Source organism: Hibiscus syriacus, unplaced genomic scaffold (assembly GCF_006381635.1).
Source record: "Hibiscus syriacus cultivar Baekdansim isolate YM2019G1 unplaced genomic scaffold, ASM638163v2 tig00111099_pilon, whole genome shotgun sequence".
NCBI lineage: Eukaryota > Viridiplantae > Streptophyta > Magnoliopsida > Malvales > Malvaceae > Hibiscus > Hibiscus syriacus.
In genome coordinates this window covers 1,262,915-1,284,194 of record NW_024062984.1, presented here as the reverse complement: position 1 = coordinate 1,284,194, position 21,280 = coordinate 1,262,915, and the positions used below count along the sequence as shown (strand labels likewise).

The following is a 21,280-nucleotide window of genomic DNA, read 5'->3' as shown; positions in this document are numbered from 1 at the left end:
GTTGGTGAGCTGGAATTTAAGACTAATATTTTGGGTTTTGTTGATGTTCCGATTTTGAGGTCCGTTTTGCTAAATTCAAATCCGGTAAGTTATTTTTCACTGATTAATCACCCGATTCGATCCGTTTTTCAGAATTAAGCTCTGTTTTTTTTTTATAAAATTTATGTTATGTATATGAGGAATTATTGGAAGTTGAATTAAAGATCGAGGGCGTTCGAATGGAATTTATATTGTCGATCAGTATAGCTCGAAAATTGAGGTAATATTTTACTACCTCTTTATGCTTTATGGAATATGTTGATATTGATAAATGCATGAATAAAAAAATGTTTGGCCTCATTTGTGTAGTTAGTTAATTTCTACAATCGATCTGAATACAGTAAAAAAGTGATAACTGAATATGATTCATATGATTAATATAAGAAATTGGAGGACAGTTGGAATTAAACTACAAGCTTTGTGATTAAGTGATAAATGAATCAGTCTGGTTATGTAAATTATAATTCATTTCATCAAAGGTACTTGGATTGGAAATTATGAGAATACTCCGGTAGGGTAAAATTATAAAAATACCCTTATGTTGAAAGATGACAAGAATTGTCCCTGGAAGTTGGTTAAAAACTCTGAAAAGGCATATTGATCCGATAAAATTACTAATGTGCATAAGAAATGCTAGTTTTGCTTTGAAATTTGGATAACTGGTTTTTAACCTCAAAAGGGTTTGTACAAGATGCTAGAAGTCTGTTAAGGAAATCATTTCAAGATCAGAGAATGTTCAGGAAAGCAATTAACCATAGGATCTCTAAATTATATTATTCTCGTTAAGAGTAATACCGAAATTATTTGGTTAAGAAATTATGAAAATACCCTTGAGAGGTAAAAATAGTCCGAGTTGACACGAAATGAGAAAGTACTTTGAGGATTTGTACTTAACTCGATAAATTACGGATTTAATTGTTAAGATTTTGTCTTTGTACAGAAAATCCTTAATAACCTGTTGGTAACTTCTTAGAAGACAATTGACCTAAAAATCTCCGAGTTAAGAATAAATTATCAAGGGTGCTCTTTTGTCAGAATTGTTCGAAAGGTCTGGAAAAGATGATATGTTTGAATTAAATAATAAGATCGTACGGAAGTATGTAACACACTGGATCTGTAAAATGACCAGGATACCCCGATAATGGAGGACTAAAAAATATCACCAACCCCAGGAATGAATGGACATCTTCAAGCTTTGAAATGAATGGAAAAAAAACGTTGAGCACCAAAATGACCAAAACACCCTTATGGCCTAGAGTAAGTAAATGTTTTGGATTAATTAAGGAATCCAAATAAACATAGGTGTTGTACTACCCTTAAAAGTTATGGAACACAACTTAAGTGAGTTGATCAACCTTAATGATATGTCAGTACCTGAACTGCATAGATGTCACTTAAATGCGTGTTCGACTTCTCAAGTTTGGCTTGATGATAATTTTGGAAGTATTCAGCTCAGCTCAACTCTAGATCGCATTCAGTACTAAGAAGTGGATATTCGTTAGACAAATCAACTACGAATACCAAATTGAACTAAACATAAATGCAATATGTATTTAAAATTCATAAATGTCTGAATTACTCTGGAAAACTCTGAAGTAACCTGGATAGAATTGATTGTTAAATGAACTAAGTAACATCAATGACTGAGGATTAAGTAAGTGATTTGGATAAGTCTGGAAACTCTGGTGAGTTTATATAGTGTACCATTACTATGGGTGATAAACCACAAATCAAATACGTCAACATTTCTTGATATTGTTGAAATGTGGAAATGAAATAAAGACCATTGGAAGATCCACTCAACGATGATTATGGGGATGATCTATGGATATGCATTATGTATTAAAGAGCGAATACCCTGGAAGGATAATGAATTGACTTGTTGACATGCATCAATTTGGGAGTTTTGTAACTCAAGTTGTTTGATAATACGATTGATAGTCATAAATTGTAGATGACTTCAATCTCCGATTCTACATTTTCATCTAAAATCACTTCGGACATGTTTGAAAACACAAGTAATGCAGAAGGAAAAGATTCTGAATACCCCATTTGGTTCAATTGGGCTGAAATCCTATGAATTCAAAGTATATTCCTGAATACCCCTGATTATTTGGGTAATGAAATCACTCTCAGTAAATCGGAATCTAGAATTATTTTTTATAAAGGTTCCTGAACACTTTCCTGATGCATATGAAAACATAGTGGAATTCTAAAGTATCAGCTTAAATGTTTGATTAGATCGGTTAGTAATCGATTCTTTTCAATAGGACCTTGTTCCTGGAATACGAACAGATTGCATAAGTTCGTGCTATCCATACTGATGACTACAAAATGTCTCTGCAAAATACTTGGATTCTCTAGTGTGTTCCCTATACATTAATAAAATATTTTATTGTTTTAACATGTGGTACACTAAAATCTATAATTACTGTTTATGGATGCACCGACTTAACGGTGATGGTTTATGGATTTGTAACATGGTATAAATTGTATCTTGGAGATACATATTTGTAAAGTACAGCTCTGATCAAACTGAAAAATTTTTATGGACCTAATGTGACTTTAGGTAGGCTCTGCGGCCCTGAGATCATTCTCGGGTAGGCCTTGTGGCCCTAAGATGTGTTCTTAGGTAGGCCCCGTGACCCCAAACTTTCTTGGGTGGGCTCTCAGGCCCTAAGATGTTCCCTTAGGTTAACTCTTTATAAGATGATTTAAAAATATGAGTTTAAAAAGCTTCACTACAATATGGTTAATGTGATTTACTGAACTATCATTTGATTAGTGTACCTATTATGATTTTATCGTACTGATGGAACACACTAGAAAACCTATTCTGATCTCTTGAACCTAGACATCCGAAATATTTTCATCTGAAATGAATACTATTTGTTTAGAATCTCTGCTCAGTATAAAGATCTGTAAATGTCTGAATCGATAAGGAAAAATATGTTTATCTGTATCTGCACGTTCTTCAGCATCATCTGGTAGTTCTGTATTACTGAGCTTTCCGAAGCTCACTCTATTACTCACCATTGCAGGTTAAAAGAATTGTACTAGTGCAGTTATCGACATCAGTAAAGGAATTCTTCCGGGGTTGTTTCCAGAGAATGATACATGTGATTATGGGGCATGTAATTGTATTTTGTTTTATATACGAGTCCGAAAATCTATTTTATTTTTAAATAGTGACAAATGATTTTATAAGTTTACACGTTCTGATAAAAAGTTTTAAATTTTCCGCTATTTTTACAGTGGGTCGCTCTGGTGACCCTAATGTGACACTCTAGATCGGATCGGGTTACCCGCATCGGTCTGAGGGGGTTACATATGGTTTTGATAAATTTGAAATTTTAGGTGTTAAAATGAATTAAAGCTTATAGTTTAGGTACTATATACGTATTTTACTCATAATAAAATTTGTAAAATGGGAGAAAGTGAATAAATAAATACGCGGGAAAACCTTGTTGTCATACGAGGAATCGGTTCAAGATCAACGAGGAAAGAACCAACAAAACTTCTATTAGGACAAATCATGGTCGTCCACGTGTATCCATATCCACACACATCAATCCATTATAAAGATCTCTTCTCCCTGTCTTATAGGGATTTATCTGTAAACCCTGAAAAAGAAAAAACCTCTTAAATAATGAGTCATTTTTAATTAAAAAAATATGTTTAAATAATGTTTTGAAAAAGATTTAAGTGATTAAGGAATTTTTTTTGTTAAAAATTAATGTTTAAAGTTTTTTTGGTTATATTTTTAGATATTTACTATAAAAAAATTAAATGAGATGTATCATGTTTAGATTTATTTTTAAAAATAAAATATTATTTAAAAATATTTATAAAAATATTTAAACTTGAAATGTGCAATTTAACAAATTTTTTAACATATATATAGGCTTGTAAACGAACCGAACGCACATGAATGGATGTATGTTCATGTTCGTTTATTTAATAAATAAACAAATATAAACGAACACAACATAAAAGAATATTTTTTTTTATTTTCGTTTATTTAAATGATAAACGAACATAAACGAAAAATCAATCATAAACGAATATAATAAATGAATATAACGAACAACACAAACACACAAAAAAACTTATTCGAACACAACAAATGAATGTAAAAAATGTAAACGATAAGAATAACAACTTAAATTTCTTTAATATAACCTGCAACTTTAGAGTTAATTTATTCGAATACGACAAAACATACATAAATCATAAATAACCTATATGAATATAATAAAGTCTTAAAGTTAATTTGTTTAACAAAACAATCTTCTTGAAATTCAAACAACTTCAATAATCTTTGTAACATATTCAACTTGGCATCAGTTCGAACATAAATGAACGAACATAACCAAACATATAATCGAACGTTCACGAATGTAAATGAACGAACGAGCCATTTGTTTGTGTTCGATCATTTAATTAAACGAGCACAAAATCTTATATATGTTCGTTCGTTTAACATAAACGAACTTGGTTGATTGAAGTTTAAATCGTTTAGAGGCCTACGTATACACCTAAAAATTGTTTAACACCGAAATTAGTTTTGAGCATGGTTTTGGAACTCATTTTTATATTAAGCCTCTCATTTATCAGACTTCCCCTCATTTTTGCTTTTGAGCAAATAATGAGTCTTTCAACTAAGCAGAGTGTTAATAGAGCTATGAATCCTTGGGCTCTTCATCTTCAAAAACTGGGTCTGGAGCTTAAATGTCCTCTCTGGTTTGTTCTCTCTCACTGTGCTGCGTTTTCTTTGTTTTTTTAATTTGAGGTTTTGAAGTTGTTATTATTAAAAATTGTTATCGTGGCAGTTTGAATTTGTTTAAACGGCCATTATTGATGCCGTGCGACCATCTGTTTTGCGAGTTAGTGCCATTTCTCCTTCTATCTTTATCTTCACTTCTGATTTTTTTTGGTTTTCATTGCTTTCTTTTCATTTTTTTTGAAATTGTTACAGTACGTGCATAGCCAGAACTGAGTTTGGCTCAGAGTGCCCTATTTGCAATGCCCAATCTGCAGATCGAGGTATTTTTCATTTAATTACTTCTATTTGGGTTTTGTTTTTGTAAAACGTTGTTGGGAGCTAACTAAGGTTAATATCTGGGTTATCTTATTTCTAAACCCTATTATTTTTGTGGGTTTCGTTCGAGTCCATTGATGGTTTAAATTTTTGGATTGATTTCGGTTTCATGTATTTGGATTCTGGATTCTCGTTTAGATAATTTTGGGTTTTGTTAATTTGAATTTCGCATTTGGATGAGAAGGTCTCTTCTTTCTAAAGACTATTTGGAAATTGTTTCCAGCTTTGTTTGAGTTTCGTTTTATAGCTGAAAAAACTATGATGCTTGCAGATCTAAGGCCTGTGACCTTCATGGAGAATATAGTGGGAATCTATAGAAGTTTGGATGCTGCATTTACTGCAAATATTTCTCCTTCGCCCGTAGCCAGTGTTGGTAAAAATGATAAATTTGATAAGTGCATAACTCAAAGGTGTATTGGAGATAAAGGGTATGAGACTCCTAACAAAGATGGGGTTGCATTTGATAGTTCTGGGAATGTTGGTTTGCATGTTAATCAAGTAGATCAAACATCTTTTGGCCCTTCTTCCTGTGGCTATACAAAGGCTTCTGATACTGATAGTGAACATGTAAGAGTTTGCCTTTCTTCTAATCCCATTATGCTTGTAGTTGTATGATTGTAAATCAATGCTGGTTCTTCCTAGTTACTTTTGTTCATAGTAAACTTTCATTTGTCTGTTCTGTGTTTCCCCATATGACTCGTCACTTGGTGTTAGGTTGCTGATGTTTATACTACTATTTGCAGTCTCTCACTAACTATTCAGTCAAGGGAGTTGGCAAGAGAAATTTTGATGATATGACAAGTCAAAAGCAGTGCAATTCCGCTTTAAGGATTGACAGTCATTTTTGGGATTCCAAGAGTCCGAAGAGGTTGAACCATGAACAATTAGGTATGGTTGTCAAACCTATGGATCATTGTCAACCTGTTCTGAAGGCTCAAAACATAGTGACTTTTGATTGTCAATTAGGATCTCAAATTGAACCATCTCTTGCTGGTACAAATCTGCCAGTGACATCAGACAACATGTGTGGAAACAGTGCCATTTGTGGATTTTGCCAGTCCTCTCGAGTCTCAGAGGTAAATCCCTAAAGAGTATTATTTGATTATTCCTTTTATTGAAAATGTTCTTTATAAGTAACTTTTTATCAAACATTTTCAGGCCACTGGGATGATGCTCCATTATCTCAACGGAAAACAAGTAACAGGAGATGCATCATTCAGCTCAAATGTTATACATGTTCACAGCTTGTGTATTGAATGGTATTTTTCTGGAAATTTTAAATTGTAGAATATTTAAGTAAAAGGGAAATTATGGGTTTTTGCTGGGTAGGTTTGGAGTTTTAGTGAAACCTGTTTATATACTGTCTGGTTATGTTTCATTTTGATACAGTAACTTTCTCTTTCTGTTGTTTCTTGCTGCTAGAAATTCATTGATATTGTCTTAAAATATAGGGCGCCCCAGGTGTATTATGTTGATGAATCTGTTAAGAATCTTAAGGCAGAACTTGCAAGGGGTGCAAAGCTGAAGTGCAGCAAATGTGGGCAAAAGGGGGCAGCACTTGGTTGTTATGTGAAGTCTTGCCGCAGAAGTTATCATTTCCCTTGTGCAAAAGAGATTCCAAAATGTCGATGGGATCATGTAATTGCATTTGCACCATAATGTATATGAGATATTATTTTATTCTGTGGTGTTCTGCCTTTACCTTCTATTTGGTTCACTTGACAATTTTTGCTCATAACTTTTTCTTTCATCTCATAGGATGACTATCTCGTGCTTTGTCCTGCCCATTCTTCTGTTAAGTTTCCAAGTGAGAAGTCTACAAATGCCCATTCTTCATCCAAGTTGTTGACTGAGAAGTCTGGAAATTGTGTGTCTGCTAATGATGGCATACCTACTGAAAGGTAATTAAATCAATGGAAACGTCTTAGATATCTTTCAGAGGTCTATACCTTCTATGCGTACTTTTTGAAGAGCTGCTATTTTATGCTTCATTTTCTCTCACTTTAGAAGAAAAATGGCAAAAGAAGCCAAATTATTTGATTTTTTTTGGGTATTTTTCCTAGTCATGGAGAAAGTCTTAAACTGATTATTGAATTGTCTGGAGAGTGATCTGATTGTAATTCTGCATGCAGTGGCCGGCTGAAATCTTACACTTTCTGGGGCCAGCCAGATGATAAAAAAATTTGGGTTTTTTGTGGCTCTGCTTTGCCTCCTGAGGAGAAGGTTGGTTTCGATAAAACTCAATTTTGTTTTGACCCATTTATAAGTTTTGAGTAGTTATTTTTTATGTACTGTATCTTTGAATTGTTTGTGTTTTATCGTGTTGAAAGGTGAAACTGATATATTTTTCAAGCATTGATTTCTTTTAATCGATCTTTTTGGTGTTGGAAATGGACGTATAGTATCTAACATGGAGATTATTTCGTTGATAAGATATCCTTGAATAGGCTTTTTATTTTAACAACAATGTACCCTTATTGTATATATTTATTGTTTTACCTTGTTGCAGTTCCTTTTGATCAAGTTTGCGAACATGATTGGTGCAACTGTATCCAAGTTTTGGAAGCCGGATGTCACTCATGTGATTGCTTCTACAGATGGGAATGGTGCATACACCAGGACACTTAAAGTTCTCATGGCCATTTCAAACGGGAAGTGGATTCTTAATATAAATTGTAAGTTGAATTGTTCCTTTTTCCACTCTATATTCATAAGCATCTGTTCTTTTACTTTGTTGAATGTGTGCTGGTTGAAGTTCAATCACTAAAACAATAAGTTGTATCGTCACCACTGATATGTAAGCTTAACTTTACAGGGGTAAAGGAGTGCTTGAAAGCCATGCATCCTTTGAGTGAGGAACCTTACGAAGTTAGTCTCGATAACCACGGGTGTTGTGATGGCCCTAAAACTGGAAGACTCAGGGTATTGAATGATGTAAGTCTTTCTTTTATGTCTGCTAGTTTTTAAACTTGGCAACACTATTACCATTTGCTTTGCAAGCAAAGTAACTTGTTCCTCTAGCAGGCACCAAAGCTCTTTGATGGCTTTAACTTTTATTTTGTGGGCGATTTCGTGTCTGGTTTCAAGGAAGATCTTCAAAATCTGGTTGTCACCGCGGGTGGTACTGTTTTGATGAGAATGGAGGAACTAATTGAACATAATAACAACGGTGATCAGACATCTCAAGCAAAGATGGTTGTTGTGTATAACCTGGATGCTCCCCAAGGATCCGAGTTAGGAGAAGAGGTTTCAATTATTTGGCAGAGGGTTAGTGAAGCACAGGATTTAGCCTCAAAAATTAGTGGACTAGTCATTGGTCATACATGGCTTTTAGAATCAATTGCAGCATGTAAATTGCAGGCTTTTGTCAATTAGCCAAAGATTGAAAATTTATCTTTTTTAGCTAGAAAATGACCAGTAATTTATCAACCTTTACTTGTTTTAGAACTTGCCTTGGAGTCTTTCTGTTGTATTTAATTTATACATATGTAGTTTATCTTTGAATTTAGATTGGAATAGACGTACGAGCTTTTTTCCAACTACAATGCATTAACAGCCATGAATTGAAATTTGCATCTTGCATCATTTGTAAGGAGAAATTACATGGGATACTATCAACTTGTGCCGGCTTTCAAGGCATCGACCATGTTTGAAACTTTATTCGGTGAATCATCAATGGGTTCGTTCAAATCACTTTCGGATCGTTTTGCATCCGCGTTATAAACATAAAGTCTGGCCACAACAAAGAAGAAGATGAAGTTTAAGAAGCCTAGGACAGCCAAGAAAGCGAAATAATAGTCTAGGCGTGAGATGTTGAGGTTGTTCAAGATCCACCCTCTATGTCCATGTCTCTTGGTCATATCCGAAACTGTCGTCAAAACAAAAGTACTGATGAAATGGCCAATCCCAATGCTGCTACTGTAATACGAGGTTCCAAGGCTTTTCATTCCCTCTGGTGCTTGATCGTAGAAGAATTCTAGCTTTGCAACTTCTGCAAATGCATCATACACCCCTGCCAAGGCAAACTGGGGCAGCAGTATGAAAATACTGAGAGGAACCGTGTCATTTATACCGAGTTTCTGATGATCTCGAGCAACGCTGAGTCTCTTACTTTCGGCAAAACAAGCAATTATCATAATGATGATTTGCAACATAAAGCCGATTCCCATTCTTTGAAGCAATGTGATCCCTCTGGGGTTTTTGGTGTAACGCCTCATTATCGGGACGAAGCAGCGGTCATATATAGGAATGGAGATCAACATGAAGATTGTAACAAATGCAGAGAGACAAGCTGGTGGGATATCGAAATGTGGACCCATACTACGATCAAGGGTGGTTCCTTGTTTGACAAACAGTGTTCCGCCTTGCGCTATTATGGTGCTTGGTATGAATGTTCCCACCAAGATGGGGATCATTTTTACTATCTGCTTGGTTTCTTCGACTTGAGTCACTGGACAAAGCATCCATGCCGAGGTTGGTCCGCTCTTTACTGCAGCTTTGTCTAGGAATCTGCAAAGAAAATGCAGTGTAATCAGCCAATCTTAATGTTCTTAAGAAAAGTGTTTATAGAGAATCAACCTTAACGAAGGGGTATGATCGATTCTGAATTTCTTAGATTTTGAGTATTCCTCCAAGCTAAGCTCATGTAGCTCTTTCGGGTTGGTCGGAACCGGCACATTCCGTTTCCTAATAGCAGCAACAAGCACTTGGAAAATCCTACTAAAAGGACTACCCGAAGGCAATTTGTGTCTATAAAATGGAGTTCCCACCAAGAACACCAAGACTGAGACCAAGAGACCAACTGTTGGAAGGCCATAACCAAGACTCCACCCCACATTGTCTTGTATGTAGATCAAGAAAGTGTTGGAGAAGAGGGTGCCAAAGAAAATGCTAAACATCCACCAGTTGAAGAAGGATAGCTTCTGAACCCTTTCCTTCGTCTCGAAGTTGTCGAACTGGTCCGCACCCATGGTGGATATGTTAGGCTTGGTGCCACCGGTTCCTATTGCGATGATATATAGTGCACAGTAGAATATTCCTTCTTGGAAAGCCGAGGCTCTTCTGTTGCAGTTCACTCCTTTGTGCCCATGACCGCACGATGGAGGCCTCAAGGCAGGCACCGAAACTGCTAGGGTTAAGAGAGCCATTCCCTGTTTATTTCCCCATAGATGTTAGAACAAAATAATTATCATAATCATCAACATCCATCTAATATTCAAATGAAAATCATGGATTACTTGTGACAGAGGTAACTAAAATGACTTAAAAGATCCATATGCTATCAATAAGGTTATGGTAGAGGGAAAAAAGAGCCCTAAAGTCATGGGATATGCAGGAAGTAAACGTCAAGTCGTCAAATGCATTAATATGACAATCAAACAGTTTCCGGTTTCACCGGTTTCATAATTAAAACCTTGTCTCAGTATCGTAAAACACTTGTTCCCCACAACCAAGAAATTATCAGTAAGTCATGTCTCCGTATACGTGTCCGATAATACATGGATCATGCTCGGCCATCAACGAACACACCAGCAAGATATCGAATGAGTCCGATAAATAATACATGTGTATATGTATACTATACGTACAGCGAGATAAATGGCAGATGAAATAACAAAAGTCCAGTAGCGACCGAGATGAGCATCGGCAATGTAAGCGCCTAAAATAGGTGTCATCCACACAGTTCCAACCCAGTTGGTAACGTTGTTTGATGATTTTACCGTTCCTTCACGGAGCTCCCTCGTCAGATACAACACTAGGTTCGACGCTATTCCGTAATACGCCATCCTCTCAAACACTTCATATCCTGCGATCCAGAAATATTTTTAAGAACAGACAGACATGTTCATACACATGGATCTTCGAAACTGGTTCGAAATTTCCAGGTTTTTCTCGAAGACCAACATATACACACACATATATATATACACATATATATAGCATTGATTTTGTAATATATATGTATATAGTGCTTACCAACAATGAAGGAACAAGCTTTCCATCTACCGGTGTTTGATCTCAAGACAGGCCTGCCTTTGAGATCAACACTTCCATCTTCAGTATAACCGTCGTCTCTTCCATCTGCAGATCCTTTTTCTTCTGCTAATACCCTTGACATCATGAAGACGGCAATTAAGGGCTGTGTTTGTAGGTGTAATCAAAGATCATGTGATAACCCTTCACTTTATATAAAGTTGAGAGGAGATAGTTCAACGACCTCTAACTTGCCAACCCAACGATATCTCTGTAGAAATGGGTTTAAAAACACAATTATTAATTCCCCACTCGGCTGACAGTAACGGGGCACAGTGGCAGGTACAATGACATGATCGAATGAAATCATACACTAAAACTGAGAAAATCTTAATAAGATATTGCATTTGTTCATTCTTTCTTCATCACTGCTATAAACTAAGTTTCCCTCTCTATTAATTTATTCAATTCGAGATTTGGATACATTTTTCTTTTGTAATGTAATCTTAATAAGGAACACTTGGGAAAAATATGAAAATTACTTTGTAAATATCAATTTTGCATGGTTTTTCACTTTTGATCTGTTCCCCTTGTCCTTGAGCAGCCTTGTAAAATTCCAAAAAGCTTAGAAATAAGGGTTAATTGCGTTAGACACAGCCTAGATTTTGATTTCCTCTTTAAATTTTAAAGTATTTTAATATAACCCCCAAAAGTAAGTTTTATAACACGTCTTTCGGTTAACATAATCATTAACTTATTATTAAATGATAATTTAAATATGATACGGAAGCATACCTGATTTAATTGATAGGCTGAGATCTTAAATCTTTCTTCCGTTGCGATTTTCCAAGAAGATAAAAGAATTCTCTTGAGTATAAATTTTCTGATAGGATGAGAGAAAATACAATATAATCTATTTTTTGTGACCATAACCCTTTATATAGATGATTTAAGAATCAGTTATTGTTTGTAGTTATAACTCTGTACCTCATCAAATTATAAATAAAACTTTAATAGTATCTACACTTTTATTTCCATAACACTTCTAATATCTTACGACTTTATATATAATTGGTCACTTAATTTATCTCATATTTTATGATAATAATATACATTAAAAATATATACTTACAATTATGAATTTTAATCCAACGTATATTACATCAGTAGTTTGGACCTGAGGTGATAAAGGAAATAAACAATGTAGATAAAATTTAAGAGAACTATTTCTTCTTTTTTAACACATCAAATCTAAATTACCTATTCAATAGATATATTCTTTTTACGATTTGTTCTACGTGCTTTAGATCATAAGTAAGATTTGAATTGATATTTAGTATCTAAATTAATAGTTAGCAAACAAAAAGGTTCAAGTAATATAATATTAATATTTCGAGGACTCGTTTATAAATTATTTTATTCCTTTACCATCAAGATCACTTGGTTCGTAGACAAAGAAAAAATAAAAGGGCAACGAATGAGTCAGTGACAGAGACAATACTATAGGGTTAAGACAAATGCAGCATTAAAGACAAGGGCTCCCTTCATTTGAGAAATACAACAATGGAATCAAAGATAAGGAATGAAAATTTTTATAAAATTCAAATTTAGAATAAATCAAAATAAATTTTATAAAAATTAAAATTATATCGGATCGAATCGAATTAAATATAAAATAAAAGTACTTGATTAATTAATTCTAAGATAATTATTATAATTTTCCTATATAAAAATAATTCTTATAATATCTCTTCTCCTCTCATTATTAAATAAAAAGATATCCATATTGAACGGAATTAAATCTTTATACTACGATGAGTTGAAATTAAGGGACATTCACATGTATTGTTTCCTTCTTATTTTTGGACGTATACTAAGGATGGAATGTGCTTTTCGGTCTGCACCTGAACAGCTTCACTAAGCCAAGAGATGATTAATAGAGGCATATCGAAGTATAATACAATCTTCAATGGTGGGGCTTCGGCACATTCTTTGAATCAATTGTGACTTAACCACTCACATGTAGTACTAAAATTTAATTATATTTCGTCTGGGGTGAGTATTCGATCGAGTCGAGTTAAAAAATTGAGTTATTTGAGTTGGCGCGTCGAATTTTACATCTCGAATTTAACTTTAAATTTTTTCGAATCGAGTCTAAGAAATTCGAGTTCCTATACTAATTTTATTATAATTATTTATAGTATTATGACAAGTATTTGTTCCAATTTTTTGACTTTCTCTAACCGCAATATACATATTATATTCTTTTCACATTATAATTTTATTTAATATATCAAATACAATCTTAATTTTTAAAATATATTAATTATATTTTAAAGAAAGTATTTTGAGAGTAAAATATTGATGGGAAGAAAAAAAGTACAAACAATTGTAGTCAAAAGACCATGTGGCTACATAGTTATTTCATTGTGGTAAATGAGCATGAGGTTCAAATTTGGTGGAAAACGACTTAAAATAAAGGATGAAATGAAGAAACAAAGAAATTATGAAAAATTGAGGGACTAAATTGACAATTAGAAAAATTGAAAGTACATATGTATTCTATGATGGTTTAGGAGCATGTGGTTCAAATTTGGTAAAAATGAACTTAAAATGAAGGAGGAATTGAATAAATAGTGAAATTAGGGATTAAATTGTAAAACTGTCAAAATACTTAGTCAAAATTTTCGGTTTTTTGAGTAACTCGAAATTTCAAAATTTCAACTCGAATCGAACTCGAAAACCAAATTTATAATTTGAGTTGACTCGAATAACTCAAAATTGAAAAAAGATTGATATCTCGAGTCAAGTCGAGTTTTGTTCACCCTTAATTTAGCCATTGATAAGTTTAATAAAAAAACCCTTTTTAATCACATACGTTAACATTAGTATTTAAGTATAGATTATTAAAAATAATAATATAAATTTAAGAATATTTTTACGAGAGTGGGAGGAGGAAATACTTGCAAATTGATATTAAGGACGAAATTATGATAGACTATTAAGATGAAACAAATTATTAAACTTAAAACATGCAAAGAACTATTAAATATTTATATTTAAATTTTAAAAGATATTAAAAATTACTTTATGTAATAATTGATTTTGCAATGGTCTAAATTATGATTAGACAAATAATTGAAGAACCAAAACTCCTCCCACTCATTATATTTTTTAAAGAATTGTAATTTATAAATAAAAAAATATTGTAGACATTTTTTAAACAAAGAGAACTGAATTTTATTGAAAATAGAATAAATCAAAATTACAACGCACTAAAATATAGAGATAAAATTGGAGATAATATTCACTAAATTACTTATACAAAAATATAATATTAAACCTAAAGATACGAAGAAAAGCAAAACATTCAATTGAGAATGACAACCAACATAAAAAAAACAATAACCTTCATAAAAATTTATTGTTTCAATCGAGTGAACGTTTTATGAAGTGATAAAGGAGTGGTGAGCGTACCAAATAATCTGGTAAGCTGTTTCGCCACACAATTCTGATTAAATCGGCAAACGATCTTTTATCAAAGAGGGTAGTCGACAATATGCGACCGCTGAAAAACCTATAAGAAAATAAATATCGTGATGATTTTTGTACGAACACCAAAACAACCGCAAATATATGCGAAAAAAGTACCAAAAATCATAAGGATCGTGTCACAAGAGTAGAGAAAATGTGTGCTACAGGTACAAAAAAAACTTGTCACAATGACAGAGATTCTTATTCAAAATTAAAAAACCTCAAGAAAAAGGAAAATAAAAGATATAGTATAAAAAAACAAGAGAACTAATAATTACTGACAGTCGGTAACTAACATTAAAATTAGTGTTACCGTCATCTTAACAAAAATAAAAGAGAGAAAAAAGATGGCACAACATTATTAAAAGAAAATTAGGTTCAAGAAAAATAAGATAATATATATAGCTTTAAAGAACAGATTGTAGACATTAAAATTTTATTTTAGAATTTAGAATTCTATTATATGGACCAACTATATTAATGAATTTTGGTTCTAGGTTAAATAAAATGAGAAAGGAACTGGATTTTCAGATATTTGGGCTTTTAAATGTCTAAAGACATGTTTGGGTCACAAATTAAGTTATGCCGGCTCACAATGACTATAGCTAGGTAAAATTCACTTAATAGGCCATGCGGTTAAAAAATAGTTCATTTTATTATTTTACTAATTAATTTTTTAATTTATTTATAATGCACATATATTTTTAAAGAAGACGTTGCTCGAATTTAGAATTTTGACAAAAATAAATATTTTTTATCACTTAGGTTATTTAATGGCTTTAGAATTCATTATTAATTATACACGAATGATAATTAAGTTGAACAATGCATGAAATGAATGGTCAATTTATTCCGTTTTGAACAAGTATCAAGTTGTACAAAGCATAAAAATTTCCCAGTTGGTATGATCAGCACTCGACTCCACATTGTTTGAGGACAGGACCTGTTTGCTTGGGCAAGAAAGGATCGATCCGAACCCAGACCAACGAGAAGATCGATGCAAGAAGTATAGACCACAATACAACAATGGTTGGGGTCCTGTTTTGCCTTCCCATCAAACCTTTGAGGAACGAATAGAGGTGAACGATGACCCAGAAGGCAAAGAATAGCTTGCCAAATAAAGGACCCCACGAACCATAACCATTGTTGGTTGCATCAGAAACCCCGGCCACAACCCCCACCATGTTCAATACTATTAGAGTCGACGGTGGTATTAGAAGGGTGGTCCATTTGAAGAGGTAAAGCTCACCGAACTCGGTATCTTCGGCGGCTTTTGTTGTTATAGTGAAGCTGGTGTCGACTCCAGCAAGGACTTTTAGCAGGGCCTTGGAATACGGCAAAAAGATGCGCCGAGACACCACCGATCACCCAGAATTGCTCGTTGCGCCACCAGTCTTGGATGCTAACTCCTCTTCATCGGAGTTCAAGAACACCGGTTGCTATGATGGAAAGGAAAAGTGCCAGGAACCATACACTTGTAAGGTTGCTTAGCTGCCAAGAAAACAAAAATGGTAAAGCTTAAAGAATCCAACATGTTAAGATTCTCCAGGGCCTAATGAATAAATCACTTTCGGAATGTTTTTACGAGTAATCCAGAATGAAACTTACAGTAGGGATGATAAATTTTCCGGTTAGGAGACAAACAGCTGGAATAGTACAGTAGGCGAGTAAAGGAATAGAAGTGAAAGGGTAGACAATAGTGTTTATGTAGACAAGCCTCTCCAGCCATTTCAGTTTTCCGGCATAGCCATACCAAAGCGGGCAGTGACGACTGAGGAAAATTTCTACCGAACCAAGAGCCCATCTCAAAACTTGGTGCAACCGATCCGATAGATTGATCGGAGCTGACCCTTTGAATGCTGTTCTTTTTGGTCTACAATAGACCGACTTCCATCCTCTACAGTGCATCTTAAAACCAGTTAATATGCCTTCCGTGACCGACCCGCAAATCCATCCGATCTGTAAATCAAACAATCTTCAACATTAGTAAGTCACCACAATCACTCTAGTATCAATGTAATGTTGCTTACCTCTTTTCCCCACTCTGTTTTCTCTTCATAGCCACAGCTGATTACATGAATGGCCTCCTTAATGAGTGATGTGGTATTAGTTCCTTCAGGAAGGCCACCATTTTCCATCAGGGTTGAAGCAATGAAAACTGGCGATTGCCCGAATCGTTTCTCGAAATTCTTCTGTGACATTAGTGATGATTTCTCCAGTTCCTAGTATCCTTCAAGGCCTTCTTCGATTTCTTCGAGATCAAAGACCGGGGCAGACCCTTTTCTCATGTAGTTCTTTCCCATCATTTTCTTCTTCTTGGACCGTAGAAGACCTCCAAGGAAGCTCTTTTTCTCTCCTTTATTCTTTGCCTTTTTCCTTGACCCTCCACAGCAACAGCAACACCATGTTGGCCAGCAGTCGCAATGCATCTTCGGTCGCTTCTCGGAGATTGGTGGATCATAGCCATACAGTGCCTGCCTGTTGAAGACACACCCTGTGCCTACATACACAGGGCCTTGAAGCCCGTCTAGGCCTAACATGTTGATCTATAACCAAAAAGTAGTACTGTAGTTATTATGTACGAAATGTAAACGAAGCGAAGAAAAGTAACTTCAATGACATACATCGAAACATACGACGTTTTGGTTAGCATATCTATCATGACGATCAATGCCATCGAATCTCTGCGGAAACTGAACATAGCAAAGCTTCTTTCCAAACTGAGGATCCATTAAAAAGCACATAGCTTCCCTTATGGCCTTGCTGTTGTTAATGTAGTGATCACAATCCAGATTCAACATGAAGGGTGCATTAGTAAGCACTGCAGAGACTCGAACCTGGCAAAAACATTCATGATGAAACAATAGGCAAGATTGACCATAAACGTTCATCTTTCTTGAAAACAAACAAGAAATTAGGCAAAACAGTGCTCACCAAAGCATTCATGGCACCGGCTTTCTTGTGATGCTGATAACCGGGCTCTCACGAGATACGTACACCAGACGAGGTAGCTCCTTGCCATCCACAACAAGAGCACCAGCACTTCCTAGATATACCTGTAAAGTAAGTAGATTAAGATTTACACTATGTATGTGCCTAATTCCAGGGATAGAAAAGATACTTGATGATCTTATATCAATGTACCTGAATCATCCCGGGATGATCACGAGTGTTATTTCCGGGCCATGGGGTGCCAGCTTGCATCACCCGTCCTTCTGGTTTCTTCTGTGCTTTTGCCACTAACGCATTGACCCTCACTTTAAACTCTTCATATTCCCTCTGCAAGTACACCATAAGCAAAGTATGTTTAAAACCTTGGTTTTAACAAGATGAGGACATTGGTAGCACCTAAAATGTGAATAACAATTTGGCAACTCACTTTCATGGCTCTACGTTCTTTGACAAAGCTAGGATGAACCTTGTCTTTCAAGTAATCTATCTTCTCAGAGAAATAAAACTCGGGTGCCCTCGGCTCTACGTTATGCTTCTTGCAGAATGGTACCCACCTCCTCGCAAACTCAGCAGTTTACTCACGAAGACATCAACCAAGCCTAGTTGATTTGGCTCTCCCCCACGCTCAAACCTCAAGGAGAGGCGATCCAGGTAAGTTTCACGAGTAATGGGGAACCATTTGGGGAACTGATCGAGTATCCATGAGAAAGCAAACCATACTTCACATATAACAGAGATGAGCCATAAAGGAAAGGCGTCATATGCCAGTGTTAGAATACAAAACCGGAGGAAAAAGACGAGTACGATGAACCGAAGGACAATGACGATCTGATAAGGGCTGATCAGGCTTGAGGGAATCGGAACTTTTCTCTACAGAGGTTGTCGAGCTTCAACCATTCTAAAAATATCCAAAGAATTAAAAACAAGTGTTTAATTGTAGTTTACAGGGTTTAAAGATCAAAAGAGGAGCATGCAGGTAATCTTCCTCTTCTTCTTCAGCTTGATCATTTCCTGCATCATAATTGCTCACCAAACGTCTTTTTTCTTGCCTGACTCTCCATTTCTCGACTCTCTCTTTCCATTCTGAGTTGCCATAGATCTCTTTGTCCCCTTCATGATCCTTACCAGCAGCTGCAACCCCATACGCACGTAAATATATAAAACTAAATCAGGGTTTTAAAAGGAAAGCCAAAATAAATGAAAACATACTGCTTCCTTTAACCGAGAAAGCTTGACCATTAGGCTGACATTGCTGGTTATTATCGTCCCCGTTTTCCTGCAAAATTGATAATCTTGTCTTTGGAGGATCCGGGTCATCCTGGCGGTTCTTAGTCTGAAATTCATCATCAATATCATCATAGTTGTCTTCTTCATCTCCTGCAACTCTCGCAATGCCTGTTAGATAAGAATAAAAAGTTAATGAAACAAACATGTTAGGAAACTTAGAGATAAAAAAAAAGGGGGAATCGAGTCGAGAGTGAACCTTTTTGACGCTTGTAGCGAGTGTTGCACTGCGGGCAACACTGAGTTCCGTCACTCCTCTCGTACTCATAACACGGCCGGCAAACCGGGAAGCCACACACATGACAAGCCCCGAACAACTCTCCGTCTTCCTTGTATCCAATATTATCCCCACAAACTCTGCATATCTTTCCCGAAAATTGCCGAGCCGGAGCCAGGTTCTGCAATCCGACATCATCAAGCTCATACTAAGAAACGCATCATATCACAAAGAAAGAAAGGAAGAAGAAGAAGAAGAGTACCTGGTCGACAGCAAGTGAAGTGAAGCCAGCCATGGTGGTGGAGGCCACTGCAATCCGAAAAGGATAAAAGAGATTGAAGATGATAATGTGGTGAGAGTGGTAGCAAGGAGGGTATTATAAATGAGGGGGAAAGGGAGAAACGTGAGGGAGGGTCTACTACCAAACTGTGAGTTGAGAGGTCGTAGGTTTGAGTCTGAGAGACGTTGGAGGCCAATGGGGATGAACAATATTAAGTAAAAGCTTCTGGTTGGTTTCTAGAAATCCGCCAAACGCACTGCCATTTTGTTCTTGAATAGCTTCCACTCCAAGGCAGGGGCCATGCTGTGTTGTCTGGTCGCTCCAACTCATAACGTTCCTTCCAAAATGAACTCCAACATTGAAGTATGTTTAACTAATCGTTTTTAACGTTAAATTCTAAAATATATAAATGTTGAAAGTATTAAAATGGTTTTCAAGTTTAGTAACCAACTTTGAAAAAATGGTTTTCAAAGTTTGGTAAATGTTTCTTTGAATATGGTTTTCAAAGTTTGGTAAATGTTTCTTTGAAAAATAGTTTTTCAAAGTTTGGTAGATGTTTGTTGAAAAATGATAATTGAATAATCACAATTAATCCCTAGGTTTTAGGGTATTTACAAGATTAAGTCCTTAAGTTTCAACTATAAATACTCTAGCTCATTTAGCTTCAAAACCATCCCAAAAATCATTTTCTTTCTCCCAATACTAGAGAGTTTTTTTGTGAGTAGCGAGTGTTTTGTAAACACCTGTAAATTTTCTCTCTTAGTAAAAGATCTGCAGCAGTCCGGAGACGTAAGCACAATTGGCTGAACTCCGTTATCAATTTCGGGTATTATTTTTCCGCTTTTATTTCGCATTCTCACTAATCTGATTATAGGAAAATTACTTGTTACTCGTTTATTTCCCAACAACTGGTATCAGAGCTTTTGAGTTGTGAATTTTGTCAATTTTTTTGCGAGGTTACTATTCGGGTTACTATTCACGTGAATAGTGAATTTCGTGAATAGTGAAATTCGGTCGGTAATACAAGTTTGTCGACGGAGGTGTTCTAATACACGGCGGTTCGTAAAAATTGTCAGAAACGATCCAAACGAAGCCAGATTCGAGTGGGAGCGATGGCTGCAGACGAAGGGAATGTGAAAAATTGAAAAGTTCGATGGTGCGGACTTTGGATTTTGGAAGATGCAAATTGAATATTTTCTATACCATAAAAATCTATATCAACCCCTCTCAGGAAAACAACCAGAGGACATGAAGAATGAAGAATGAAGACTGGGCTCTTCTCGACAGACAAGCCCTCGGAGTTATCCGACTGACGTTATCCCGCAATGTTGCTTTCAACATAGTAAAGGAAAAGATCACGGCGGGTCTTATGATTGCTCTCTCCAGTATGTATGAGAAGCCATCGGCCTCAAACAAAGTTCATTTGATGAGGCGATTATTCAATTTGCGGATGACGGAAGGGGCATCGGTGTCACAACACCTAAATGAACTCAACACAATCACAACCCAGTTGAGTTCAGTGGAAATTGAATTTGATGATGAAGTTCGAGCTTTAATTCTCTTATCATCTTTACCAGACAGTTGGAATGCTACTGTTCTAGCAGTCAGCAGTTCGTCGGGAAACAACAAATTAAAATTCGACGATGTTCGGGATTTGGTACTGAGCGAAGAAATTCGACGGAGAGAATCAGGTGAAGCATCAACCTCCTCAGCCTTGCACACGGAGTCCAGAGGGAGAACTTCAGAAAGAAATTCAAATCGTGGAAGATCGAAATCCAGAAGGGGAAAATCAAGAACAGGAAATAAAGATTTTACCTGTTATAATTGCGGCAAGAAGGGCCACTTCAAAAGAGATTGCCGAGCACCGAAGAAAAATACCTGCGCATAGGAATCTGCCAAC

At 35.5% G+C, this 21,280-nt stretch overlaps 2 protein-coding genes and 1 pseudogene across 4 annotated transcripts; 1 reads left to right on the top strand and 2 right to left on the bottom strand.

Annotated features, from left to right (window-relative positions):
• The first annotated feature begins 4,627 nt into the window (after window positions 1–4,627).
• Window positions 4,628–8,632, top strand: LOC120153166 (BRCA1-associated RING domain protein 1-like). Of its 3 annotated transcripts, none has more exons than XM_039165163.1 (13): window positions 4,628–4,782; window positions 4,872–4,925; window positions 5,018–5,085; window positions 5,412–5,707; window positions 5,884–6,028; window positions 6,149–6,216; window positions 6,299–6,399; window positions 6,592–6,778; window positions 6,899–7,041; window positions 7,273–7,363; window positions 7,650–7,815; window positions 7,956–8,074; window positions 8,162–8,632. In XM_039165163.1, the coding sequence occupies exons 1-13, from the start codon at window positions 4,688–4,690 to the stop codon at window positions 8,513–8,515; spliced, it is 1,887 nt and encodes a 628-aa protein (XP_039021094.1). In that variant the 5' UTR covers window positions 4,628–4,687; the 3' UTR covers window positions 8,516–8,632. The 3 variants fall into 3 exon arrangements, with proteins under 3 accessions (XP_039021094.1, XP_039021092.1, XP_039021093.1); XM_039165161.1 differs by having other exon boundaries at window positions 6,107–6,216; window positions 8,162–8,631; XM_039165162.1 differs by having other exon boundaries at window positions 4,629–4,782; window positions 6,107–6,216; window positions 8,165–8,630.
• Window positions 8,633–8,739: 107 nt separating this feature from the next.
• On the bottom strand, window positions 8,740–11,362 carry LOC120153167 (protein NRT1/ PTR FAMILY 5.2-like). The gene is made up of 4 exons (XM_039165164.1): window positions 11,117–11,362; window positions 10,729–10,946; window positions 9,719–10,290; window positions 8,740–9,649 (listed from the first exon to the last, which is right to left on the bottom strand). The coding sequence occupies exons 1-4, from the start codon at window positions 11,259–11,261 to the stop codon at window positions 8,755–8,757; spliced, it is 1,830 nt and encodes a 609-aa protein (XP_039021095.1). The 5' UTR covers window positions 11,262–11,362; the 3' UTR covers window positions 8,740–8,754.
• A 4,193-nt stretch (window positions 11,363–15,555) lies between these two features.
• On the bottom strand, window positions 15,556–19,710 carry LOC120153346 (annotated as a pseudogene).
• Between the last annotated feature and the right edge of the window lie 1,570 nt (window positions 19,711–21,280).